The sequence below is a fragment of the Nomascus leucogenys genome, chromosome 4 (genome assembly GCF_006542625.1).
Source record: "Nomascus leucogenys isolate Asia chromosome 4, Asia_NLE_v1, whole genome shotgun sequence".
Classification (NCBI taxonomy): Eukaryota; Metazoa; Chordata; class Mammalia; order Primates; family Hylobatidae; genus Nomascus; species Nomascus leucogenys.
Genome location: NC_044384.1, coordinates 53,708,956 through 53,722,075, shown reverse-complemented (window position 1 = coordinate 53,722,075; position 13,120 = coordinate 53,708,956). Strand labels below are relative to the sequence as shown.

The 13,120-nt window shown below is 38.8% G+C and overlaps 1 protein-coding gene across 2 annotated transcripts in view; it reads right to left on the bottom strand.

The window, feature by feature from the left end:
- The window catches only part of SS18 (SS18 subunit of BAF chromatin remodeling complex), a 74,645-nt gene extending 65,806 nt beyond the window's left edge, over window positions 1-8,839 (bottom strand). For both annotated transcript variants that reach the window (XM_012506381.2, XM_030810625.1), the window contains exons 1-2: window positions 8,684-8,839; window positions 5,688-5,764 (exon numbers count right to left, since the gene is read on the bottom strand). In XM_012506381.2, coding sequence (XP_012361835.1) covers window positions 5,688-5,764; window positions 8,684-8,752 — 146 coding nt within the window. In that variant the 5' untranslated portion in view covers window positions 8,753-8,839. The remainder of the gene's footprint in view (window positions 1-5,687; window positions 5,765-8,683) is intronic.
- Window positions 8,840-13,120: the final 4,281 nt, after the last annotated feature.

The window sequence follows — 13,120 nt, the reverse complement described above, 5'->3', positions numbered from 1 at the left end:
TCACACCTCTAATCCCAGCACTTTGGGAGGCTGAGGCAGGAGGATCACTCAAGCCCAGGAGTTCGAGACAAGCCTGGGCAACAAAGTGAGACCCTATCTCTACAAAAAAGTGAAAAATTAGCTGGGCATGGTGGCACGTGCCTGTAGTCCCAGCTACTTAGGAGGCTGAGGTTGGAGGATCACTTGAGAACAGGAGGTTGAGGCTGCAGTGAGCCATTACCATGCCACTTGCACTCCAGCGTGGGCAAAAGAGTGAGATTATGTCTTGAAAAAAAAAAAAAAAAGAGTATACGTTGATATGAGGAAAAAATGGAGTATATAAGCTAAGGGCTGTATTTAGTATTTTAATTTTGATGATGGTACTGTCCTGGTAAATATGACAAATATTCTCAAATACCCACGATTATTAACCTATTAAAAGAGACAGTTCACCTCCCACAGAGGCCACTGAGTAACTCATCAATTACTTTGAATCAAGTAAAATGGACACTATATTTGTTGACATAATTACAAAATTAAGCTGGAAGTAGTTTCATTTTATAAAATAAACCTTACCTAGAAGCTATATTTATTAGACAATGGGAATACACTTTATAGAATAAAAGTTATCTTCCAAACTACAGATTTAAACAACTCTTTTAAATTATGATGAATGATGAACACTAATTTTTTTTGTTGTTTGAGATTTATGCATCTCTGGAATAGTTTGGACTCACCGTAAAATGCAAAAAATAAGAACTGATTTAAGCAAACATAGGTTGATTTAGAAAATGCTCAAATCAAACACCACAGTGAATCAGTAACACATTCTCACATGTGTTACCAGAATTTAAAGGAAGAGGGTCCAGGCGTATGGGCTCCACAAGTGATTCCGACCACTGAGTCATGAGTGTAATATTTGAATTTGAGTGTGTCTGCAGATAGTGTTGATAAAGCAACATACACAAAGGTACTACCAGTGAAAAGTCTTTGGGTAGTAAGAATACGGTACTCATTCTCTTATTTTTACATATTTTTGTTTTCTAATTTGCACATACTGCTTTCATAAAATACAGTTATTTTTAATTAAAAAAAAAACACTGTTTCAGGCAAAGTTATCACATCTTAAGGAGTTGTTAAATTAAAATTGGAGTATCAATTCCCAGATGGCTGTCATGTATTAATGTTTCTCTTTATTTTCCTTTTGCTTCTCCTACAATGAGAAACAAGAACACCTGTTAAGGTCGAGAGGAGGAGTTGTTTTTCTCTTTATTCACAAACCAATACTGACAACTTGAGAAAGAAAGAATATCTGAAGAACAAAAGAATGAAATTAAATCCACCAAAAAGGGTAGAATTTAAGATTCTTCCTAAGTCAATTTAAGCCCTATTTGCTTAAATTGTTCACCAGGTATATGTGAGAAAATGAGGTCTAATCCAATATGTAGAGAATGAGGGAAATGATCATATATATATATTTGAAAAAGTTGAAAATTTTGCTGACTCAGTTGGTTCTAGACCTAAACATACACTATCCGTGACATATGCTACCCTTGGCTCTATGTGGAGTTCTTAAAAACCAAAGGTAAAAATAATTTCAGTTATTCATCACTTAACAATGGGGATACATTCTGAGAAATGTGTTGTTAGGTGATTTCATTGTTGTTGTGCAAACATCATCAAGAGTACTTACACAAACCTAGATGGTATAGCTTACTACACACCTAGGCTATATAGTATAGCTTATTGCTCCTAGGCTACAAACCTGAAAAGCCTTTTACTGTACAGAATACTGTTGGCTGTGCTGTACTGAATGGTAAGTATTTGTTTATCTACAGTTATCCAAATAGAAAAGGTGCAGTAGGAAGATGGTATTATAATCTTATGGATATTATAGTAGACATATGGTATTATAATCTTTCGGTCTATTGTTGACCAAAAGAGCATTAGGTAGCGCATGACTGTATTCTAATGAGTGCCTCTAAGCTTTAACATTCCATGGCTGACTTGAGGAATTGATCTCCTTACTCTCCACAGTTAAACCAAAGAAGCAGATCAGCTAGTTAATTTTTTAAAGAACATTCTCAAATATATGGACAAGATTCATCTAAGCAATAATATATGTAACGGAAACAATAGTATAAAATGCAAAACATACAAGAGATTGAACAGTAAGATAACCTGGCACTCAGACCTTAGTTTCTAAACATCATTCTCCAAAAAAAGAACCAGGGCTTAGAGAAACGGGTGACTACAAACCTGCACAGGAAAAAAAACCAGGATGAGCCTAGAACATTTTGTGGTATAAGAAAGTAAGAAAATGCTCAAAAAATAATGAAGACATATCAAGAAGCCAGCTTGAGGGGCTCCCACTGGCCAGATCTGGAAGAATTAAAGAAAATAAATAATGAAGTAAGAGATTATAACCTAGAAAATACAGTAATAATGTTTAAGTCCATTTAGAGATAAATAAGTTAATGAAAGAATGAAGGAATAGGAGAAGAACAAATTTCTTCCTCACAGTAGGACTTAAGTAAAAGTAGAAGGAATGATAGATTTAGTCATCATTTGGTAACCACTTAAGGTGATAACTATTTTAGGCAAAAATCATTGGATTTTTAGTGGATGCTAAAATTAGTGTGTTGAAGTATGATGAGAAACAATGTAAATGTGCCTCAAGAAATAGCAACTTTATGATGAACAAACCATAAAGTTATGATACCACCTTAGTTAAGATACCACCTTAACTAAGTCATCAAAGTTATCACCAATATTGGGATAAACTACTAACATATGGCTACTGAGGATGCACTGTGAAGGACACAATATCACAACGGTGGTACTCCTGCTAAAAGTGTATAGTGTGAATTTAATCATGGGAAACACCAGTCAAATCCTAAATGAGGGACATTCCACAAAACTACTGGTCTATACTATTCAATAATGTCAAAATCATGGAATATTTTTAAAAGACTCCCAGATTAAAGTATACTTAAGAGACAAGACAAATACAACACCAGATCCTGCACTGGACCCTGGACCAGAAAATATGCACTAACAGGACAACTGGCAAAATTCAAAAAAGCCCTAAATATTAGATAATAGTATTGCATTCTTGATTTTAACAATTATACTCTGGTAATTTAAGAATATGTGCTTGTTTTTAGGAAATACACATTAAGGTTATTAAAAGTAAGAGGGATTCATACCTGCAATTACTCTCAAATGTTTCTGAAAAACAATATGGGGGAGAAATGAATAAAAAAGCAAGTGGGCTATGTTATCGTTTGAAAAACTTCAGTGCAGCACATACAGGAATTCTTTGTACTATCTTTGAAACATTTCTGTAAGTGTGAAATTATTTCAAAACAAAAAGGCTTTTTGTTTTTTCTTGTTGTTGGTGTTAAGTAGAAACAGATCTCACTGTTGTCCAGGCTGTTCTCAAACTCATGTCGTCAAAGCAATCCTCCCACCTCAGCCTCCCAAAGTGCTGGGATTTCAGGCATGAACCATTGTGCCTGGCCAAAACAAAAAGTTCTTTAAGACACCACTTTTCAGCAACTGGATGTGCAAAAATATTTTAAAGATGTCTAATATCCACTGCTCACAGGGGTAGCTGAAAGCTAGGACTCTAAAAACCTGGCTGGGAGAAAGCAAACTAATACAATCTTTTTGCTGGCTAATTTGGCAACTTAGTATTGTCTTTAACCCAGTAATTCCATTTCTAAAACTGAACCTACATAAATATTAAAAACAACAATATCTATAAACGTGTATGCCTAAATATGAATGCATATATGTAAATGCACAGAAAAATGTTTGGAAGAATACATACTAAAGCATTAGAAGCAGTTACCCCTATGGAGGGGAAGGAGATAAGATAGTGGCATGTAAAAGGTGACTTATCTCCACAAACTTATACTTTATAATTTTTTTTTTACAATAACCATATATGACTTTTTAAATTTAAAAATACTTTTAAACAAAGGGGAAAAAGTAATGGAAACTTGGAATTAAATAGAGGGTAAATCAAATGACAGCAAGAGACCAATACAATGTGAAAACCAAACAAAGCAAGGGCCAAGGTTGGTGGGAATTATCTGCTGGAGGATACACCAGTGAGGTCTCTAGGAAAGACAGATGCGTCCCAAAACAAGGATGAGAATAAAATAGCCCTCAGTATCCACAGATTCCACATCCTTTAACCAACCATGCATTGAAAATATTCTGGAAAAAAAAAAAATGGATGGTTGTGTCTGTACTGAACATGTAGGCTTTTTTCTTATTATTCCCTAAACAATATAGTATAACAAGTATTTACAGAGTATTCACATTGTATTAGGTATTATGAGCAATCTAGAGATTATTTAAAGTTTACAGGAGGACGTGAGTAGGTGATATGCAAATCCTACACCATTTTATATCAGGGACACGGGCATCTGGGACTTTGGTGTCCATGGGGAGTCCTGGAATCAATTCACCATGGATACCAAGGGTCAACTATATTCTACAGCTGTGTTGACCAATATAGCAGCCACTACACACAGTAAAATACGGTTAATCCAAAATGAGATGTGTTATTAAAGCAAGACACACAATAGGTTTCCAAGATTTAGAACAACAAAGAAAAGAATGCAATATATCTCAATATCTTTATGCTAATTGCATATTGAAATGATACTATTTTGGAAATAATAGGTTAAATAACATGTATTACTAATACCAATGTCATCTGCTTTTTACTCGTTTACTGTGTCTACTAGAAAATTTAAAATCACACATGTGGCTCGCATTTATATTTCTACTGGACAGTGCTGTTCTATTCTAAATACTTTTGATAATATATTCAACTTATTCTACCACATCAGATTCTATTAGGGCATATTATTTACTTCAGATACATCACTTCGAAGTAAGAAAGTTTGGTCCTTATGAATGAAAATCAATTCTCTATTTATTAGATATAAGCTTTGTTTTCTCCACCACATACATGGATGCAACTCAATATCCTACATAAATGAAGATCTAACTTTTCCACAGATCAGACTATACATATATTTGAAGTCATTATTGTATAATGCAGGGTAAGAAGTATAAGAAATGAAGTGATACCCAATCTCCTCCCAAAGAAAGCTTTCTTTTATAAATTAACAAGTCATACAAAAGCTTGTACACAAATGTTCACAGCAGTATTATTCAAAATTAATCAAAAGTACAAACAACACAAATGGCCATCACCGATGGATAAATAAAATGTGGTACAGCTGCATAATGGAAAAAAATACTTGCCAGTAAAAGGGATGAGGTACTGAAACATGCTTCAACATGGATGAACCTCAGAAGTATTACACTAAGTGAAAAATGTCAGTCAAAACTGACCACATAGTATATCAATCCATTTATATGAAATGTCACAACAGGCAAATTCACACAGAGAGTAAATTAATGGTTGTCAGGGGGTGAGGGGTGGGGGATAATGACTGCCAAAGGATGCCCAGTTTTTTTGGGGGATGTTAAAAATGCTGTAACACTGACTGACGTAATACCAGCACAACTCTATGAATATACTAAAACACATTGAATTGCACACATTAAAATAGGTGAATTGTATGGTATGTGAATTATATCTCAATAAAGCTGTTAGTAAAAAGTAAAAAATTAACCAATACAAAAAACTGAATTAAAAAAAAGTTTCTTATCAATCTTACTGAGAACACTCTGAGGTCTTTCCTTTATTCTGAGAGTCCATTATGCACTGAATAAGATGGTTATTGTCATCCAACATCTGAAACAGAATTAGAAAACGTTTAGCATAAAACTAGTGCATCAAGTAAAATAAAAAACTAGAAAATTCAGAAAGGGAGGGAATTAGTAAATACTGCTTGTACAAGAACTCTAAAACGTATCCCTTAACAAAATACTGTCCCCCCCAAACAATCATTACTATCATAAATCATTAAGCAAACATGGAAACAAAAAAAAAAACAAAATTTCCTTAAAATGACTTTCTATTAATGTTGCTACCCGCTGTTAAGAAGTATTTTAAAATTCATTTTAATAACAAATATAATTTAAAGCAAGATTAGTGTATCAGCAGCTCTCTTGCATAAAATTTCATTACGTACTATTTAAATCTCTTGTAAAAATATGCCATGCACAGTTCATATGGACAATCTTTTCAGTAACTGAGTTTTCTTCCCTTCAGATTTCTAGAAATGTTTCATCTATACAGAAATCGAATCCCCTTGGGTCTTTTTAATATATATGATAGCTCACCACAAAAAAATCTTACTTTTACACCTTTGGAATGATACCGTGTTTCATCAATAATGTTTTAATATTCCAATTATTCTCCCTCTGAATAAACAAGCCCAGAAGGGAAAATCTGAATTCTTTTATATCAAACATTTAATTACCTCTGCTATCTGTAATAGAAGCTTTAGCCAATTAAGACTAAAAGTTAAGAGTCCGAGTTGGCTTTTCATCATTCTAATGCTTTGGAGCAGTAAAGAAAAATTCTGTCCTTCTCCAGAATGAAATAAATACATGAAAACTTCAGCCCAGGAGTCTTGATGAGGTAGCTGGTTAGTTTCCAAGTTTTATAACAGCATGGTTTTGTGACTCTCCAATTATGAGATAATAATTAAACATAATAATTTCTATGCATGTATATTTGTTACAGACGCTATGAGTTTACTTCATAATTATGCTGTCTCAAAAGTTTAAGAGGAAAAAGATACTGATTTATCATTCTATCATCTTTTAACATTCAAAGCAATCTTGGCTTTGAGGGTTAAATAATTCATCTAAGTAAAGTGGAACTGAAGAAAGAGTACTGATAGTAGCAATTAAAAGGCCAGTTAGTTTCAGTGCCAGTTTTGCCATTTTGAGCAAGTCACTTAAGTTTTCAGGGGCTGATTCAGCCGTAAGATCAAGGGACTCAGGAGATGCTCCTCCAGAACCTGCCCCACCCTACCAGGATTCAAAAGCATTAGCACAATACCATAATTACTCGATCTAAATAAAAGGAACATCCATTTAACATTAACTGTCACTTTTTTCTGCACGTGAATCATAATCTTCACTTACTGGGGGAAAAAAAAACTACTAACATGATCTGCTAATAAATGCAGTTATTTCTTAAATAGAATCATTGGATGACCAAAAAAAGTCCTTAAAACGCACGAATCCAGTCCTCAACCTAATGATTTCACAACTTATCTCCAGTATATTCCTCAAACTACTGAACTTCACCATTAAAATATCTGTCTCGCATCTAATATCAATCTCTCCCGTTGCAGAATAAGGAAGGCACTTAATTTGAAACCCATTTTTCTGTTCAGCTGAGAATGGAAAATAATTGATCAGCATCTTCCGAATTAATCATTATCCATGATAAATATCTTCAGACTTATGTAACAGAAACTATAGAAAAAAAGAAAAACTCTGGACTTCTCCTGTGTACAAAAATAAAAAAGGTGAGCCCTCCAGAAACGCAGTTTTGCGTGTGTGTACTTGGAGCTGTTTGCCAGGCTGCAGACTTAACTCAGAGCACTATACGAAAGCACTGCATTTCCAGGCACTGCCAAGCCCGTTTGTTCATAAAATAAAGCAACAGTTGGGCAAATGTCAAAAGCCACACTACGAAGAACCTGACAGTAAACAGAAACCGATTAGCATAATCTATGTAGTCCGAGTGGTACTAAAACTTGACCTTTTTTTCTATTTTGATCTTTGCTACACAGCATAAAACAAAACAAAAATACTTAAACTGCTAAATACAGCAGCAACTTTTGAAAGTCTAGGTCAGTAAAATTTAGAATGCTGCCTTGCTTGTAGGCAACAAGGGGTAGAGGACAATAAAGAACCTTTGTGTTCCGAGTGGCAGTAACACAGCAGCGACTGCAGCAGCTCTATCCTTTAAAAAGGAGGCAACTCCCTGTGTATTTATCACGACTTATATTAACTGGTCACGACACTCTCCACCATTAGACTGTAAGGAAGGCAGCGACCATGACTCACCACAGTAGCCTCAGGGCCTAAAATAGGCGCTCAATAAATATTTGCTGCAGAATAAATGAATAGGCGGCGATACAGAAGGGAAGAAGAGGCTCTGGGGATAACCCCAGAGTCCATGGGGACCTTCCTTGCCCGCTCCTCAAACTCTACTAAGGTTCCCTCCAGCGTTCCCCACGTCCTGAGAGCTCCCAAACTCGGCTGAGTTTGCAGGGCGGCGACCAGCGCTCCGACTTCCCCTCCGCCTGCCGCGACCCGCGGTGGGGTCCGCACGAAGCAGCCGCGGCGCGCGGGGCGGGGCGACGCCAAAGTAACTCCGGAGCAACGCGCGGGACCGCCGGCCCGACACACGCCCTTCCCTGCGCGGCCGCCGCCGGGCGCACGCGCCCCGCAGCCCGAACGCCACCCCATCCCTAGAGAAATCAGGCGGCGGCTGTTTAGGCTTTTGTGTCTGTAGAAAAGCGCGTAAATGCGCGAAAGACTCCGAGAAAAACCAGTTCACCCTCTTCCGCCACCCACTCAGGCACAGCCGGCAGACCGCGTTCCCACACACGGCTGATTCCCAGCAGGCCCGCCTCCGCCTCGGCCCCTGGCCCGGCCCGGTCGACTCCGGGCCCGGCCCTTCCCCCCCGCCTGTCTCTCCCAGAGGCGGGAAGGGCCTGGCATCCCCAACCTCGCGCGCTTTCACCTTCTGAATCGCAGCGGGAGTGATCTCCCCCTTGCCTCGCTGCCTCGGGGCTGCGAAAGCCACAGACATGTTGCCGCCGTCACCACTATCGGCGAGTCCCGAGCGCTCCGGCGGAACGGCAAACAGGGGGAGAGACGCCGGCCTCTCGGGCTGAACCACCTCGGGAATGCGGGGAGGGGGGATGCTCCGGGGCCAAGCGGACGGGCGGCGGGGCAGGCCTGAAGGAGGCACTCTGGCCCAGGGACGTCTCGCTTCTGCGCACTCTGGGGGACCCCTAGCCCCGGCCGAACTTTCTTGATCGTCCTCTCATCCCCCGACCTCTCCTTATGGGCACCCCCTGGCCCTTTGCGCTAATGGTAGAGTCGCGCCCTAGTCCTCCCTCCGCTTCAGCGATTCAGGAAATGGTCCCGCCGCCGCGGGAGAGGGAGAGGTTGGGGCAGCCCCTGTCACAGGAAATGCGAGCGGCCCAAGCCGACCCGCCCCCTTCGCGCCGTTGCAACTTGCGTCCCGCTCCGGCCCTCTGAAGCGTCTCCCCGACTGTGTTGCAGAGCGTGCCCTAGACCTAGTTGTTTTTCCAACTTCATCTTTACTTACGCCTCCTGGCAAGAAGTGGCTGCCCCGAGTTGTCCAGGCAGCCCGGAGAGGGGAGGAAGGTCAAGACTCGGGAGTTCATGCAAATCCGTGGAGCATCTGCCGAGATAGGGCAGAGGTGGAAGGACAAGGTGAACGCGGATTCGCTGGTTTAAATGGCTCGGCTACGCCCCAAATGCGCACCTCCGAGTCCACAATCTCACACGCACGCACAAAGTCGTGCCTAACAATTGGAAAGTAACCCTCACCCGAAACCGGGACACCAAGGTTGTGTCCAGTGCTCAGGAGCAATCGGCCAGCTTGGCTGGAGCGGACAGAGAAGAGCTCACCTCTTGGGACAAACCCTTAGCCGGAAAGTGGGTCGATTTCGTCTGATTTGGCTTTTTGGAATTAAGTTGTGAAACACGGCATCCTCAATCTCTGTTTTTTAAGAGAGTACTTACTTAGTGCCTTGTAAATTAGGCCCAAGCTTCCAGGCTTCAAGTCAGTGTAAGGGAAAAAGGCAAAGTTTTCAAATTATGGAAGGAACACGGACAAATGTGGGTTTTGTGTTGCTGTGGGGTTTTAAAGTATTCTGTAAATTTGGACTTCCGTATAACACAAAGGGAAAGTTTATATAAAGTGTTACCCAACGTTAATGAATAATAAAAAATAAATATTTCCATTTTTAATATAAATTGGAAAAGTAAAGAAAAAATACATTATTTTAAAAATTTAATCACTTGAGGCCAAGAGTTTGAGACCAGCCTGGGCAACAAACTGAGACCTCTGTCTCTACAAGAATTTTAAAAATTGGCTGGGTGTGGTGGTGTGCACCTGTAGTTCCGGCTACTAAGGAGGCTGAGGTGGAAGAATCACTTGAGCCCAGCGGGTGGAGACTGCAATAAGCCATGACTGTGCCACCATACTCCACCCTGGGTGACACAGCAAGACCCTGTCTCAAAAAAAAAAAAAAAGAAAAATTATGTATCAAATAAACGCTTTTCACAAAAATGTCAAGAGTTTCATTGATTAAATCTGGATGCATTGTTTGTTAGGCTTTATACTGGAAACCTAGGGTACAATTGTGAATAAGCTGGACATGGAACCTCCCCTCAAGGAGCTTATACACTAATGGGACTAACAGACCAAAAACAAACAAATATGTATATATGCAAAGTCCCAAGAAAAACTAGCCAAAAAAAAGGGGGGGAACTAACAGAATGACAGGGACACCTACATGAGTTAGTGTGAAAAGTCTTCCCGATTATATTTAAACTGAGACCTAAAGGATGAAGACAAGCTGTCATAAGAATAAAGGGAAGAAAGTTTATACTCATACTGCCAGCAATTACTCTTAAAAATTTAATTGTTGTCTTTCACTATTCTAAGCCTTGAAGAAAACACTCTGGTATAGCTGGACTTAAGATAATCACACCAAATTGGAAAACTTCTGTCAAATGTGGAAACCAATACTTGTCTACCACTATCACTGTGCACTCAACACCTGGCATGCAGAGTCATGTCTCAATGCTTTACACAAAAGTACCTTAGTACATAGTAGCTAAGAACAGTATTTCGATAGGAAACATGAATCGTAAATAGTCCTACTGCTCCAGTTCTGTGCATTTGGCAGATAGCACTGAAACTTCAAAGGGCAACATGAACCAATAGGAACACTTGTCTAATTTCCATATCCCAGCAAAAAAATAATTAGTCCAAGGGGGCTTCTATTCCAGGGAGGCACCCGGAGATAGTTACCTTCTTTATTTAAATTACAGCTTCCCAAAGGTGAAAAAGGGAAATCCACTGAAAACAGGTTACAGGTTGGCCTGAGGTGTTTATTTCTTCAGAGTAGTAGGGTAGGGCCTAGAGCACCCATAGTCTGCAGGCATGGATAGCCACAGTCTTTTCTGTGACACCATGTATGCCATAAAGATACCATTATTCTCTGTGTCTGGTCACATTAAATCAGTTGAAAAGCATTGTTCTATAAGTCCAGCCAGAAATGCAAATGATCTCCTTGAGAGAGGATACTTAAAAAGAACTACTTCACCCTCAAGCTTCCTTGCTAAAACCCAATCAGTCCAATCAGTTAGCCTGACCTGGAAAAATAGAAAATTTGGAAAGAGGAAAGATTGAGACTGAAGCCTGAAGATCTTTCTTAAAATTTTGAGGCCTTTGTAATTTAAGAGTCCTGAGCTAGCGAATACTTAGGGGAACATAGTAAGTCCCGTCTCACCTGACCACTAGTTTTAAGAGGAATCCCAAGGTAGACTGAGTGGCAGCACAGTTGGTAGAAGGAGAATAAATAGTCCCTAGCATTTAGTTAAGGAAGAAAAGGAGAATAAATATGGGAAGTTGGCCTAAGACTGGGAAAGGACTCTAAGGACTTAAAGGTAAGCTACTGAAGCAACCATCTCCCCAGCCAAAAAAATCAGTCCCACTATTTAAACTGCTCTTGAATGAGAGACATCTAAAGAAGGAATCCAAGTCACATAACCAAGAGGTAGAAGGAGTTTGGAATAATCCTAAATTGAAGAACATATACAGTGGGTCAGAATAAGAAAAATAATCTGTATGAACAGTTAATTCTTCATTACTCACACTAATGAATATGAAGTAGGCAGATTTAACAAAAAAAAAGATTAAAAAAATAAAATTGTTCATGTTTGATTTTTTATGTTTCAATTTTTAAACTGTTTTATATAAATTTGTACTCCTTAAAATACACCCCCCCCCCATACACATGCACACATATATATTTGAGGCAGGGTCTCACTCTGTCACCCAGGCTGGAGTGTAGCACAATTTCAGCTCATTGCAGCCTCGACTTCCCAGGCTGAAATGATCCTCTCACCTCAGCCTCCTGAGTAGCTGGGACTACAAGTGTGCACCACCACGCCTGGGTAATTTTTGTATTTTTTGATAGAGACAGGGTTTCACCATTTTTTTCTGGTTGTTCTCGAACTCCTTTACTCCTGGTCTTGATCCACCCACCTTGGCCTCCCAAAGTGCTAGGAGAACAGACATGAGCTACCACACCTGACTGTGTGTTCCTTAAATATATTTTTATGAATTGACAAAGTGAAGTGCTCCTGTAATATGTTCAGTATTTAGTGAAACTATATAATCATGGCATTAAAAATTATCTTAATCCACAAAAAATATGTACGAATAGGTAACTAAAATAATTTTGCTTTCATACAAGCATTTCTTTAATATGTATTGTTCTAGAATTAATAGAGTATCTGCACTACCAAATGTGCTGATATTTTAAGCCCCTGAGCTGTCATAAATTCTTAGAATACATTGAGAAGGCATAGACCAAGCCTGTCTGCTCATAATTGGGCTCAGAGCAAAACCCCTCAGGTAATATCTTTCAAAATATTTCTGTTCACAGTCCCTGTGGCATTTGATGAGTCAATTTGAGTTGTGGCTCCCACAGATTTCGAGACTGTAAAGAAAGAAGCATATATCTATATATTTATATAATCATTATTCAGGCAAGAACAAATTACCTTTCCCAATTCTCCGTAAAGGACTTTTATTTTTGATACTACGGAAGATTTCATTCAAATAGACTATAACAAAGCCTATTGGAGGCATTTTCATCTCTTCTTATAATATCAAATATAGAATTAATTATGAACTGAATCAATTATATTTTGGGGTTTAATGATACAGAAAAGTATTGCTTTTAAAAAAAATTAGTTCCTATGGAAAGCTTTCACTCTTTGTGAAAGATGCATAGGTTTGGAGTTCCCAATTCTTCTACCCATGGCATAATACTGGACAGGTCATTTCTGTATCTCACTGGACTTCCTGAAAAACAGCTGCCATATCTAAAAAGCTATTACAAATAAT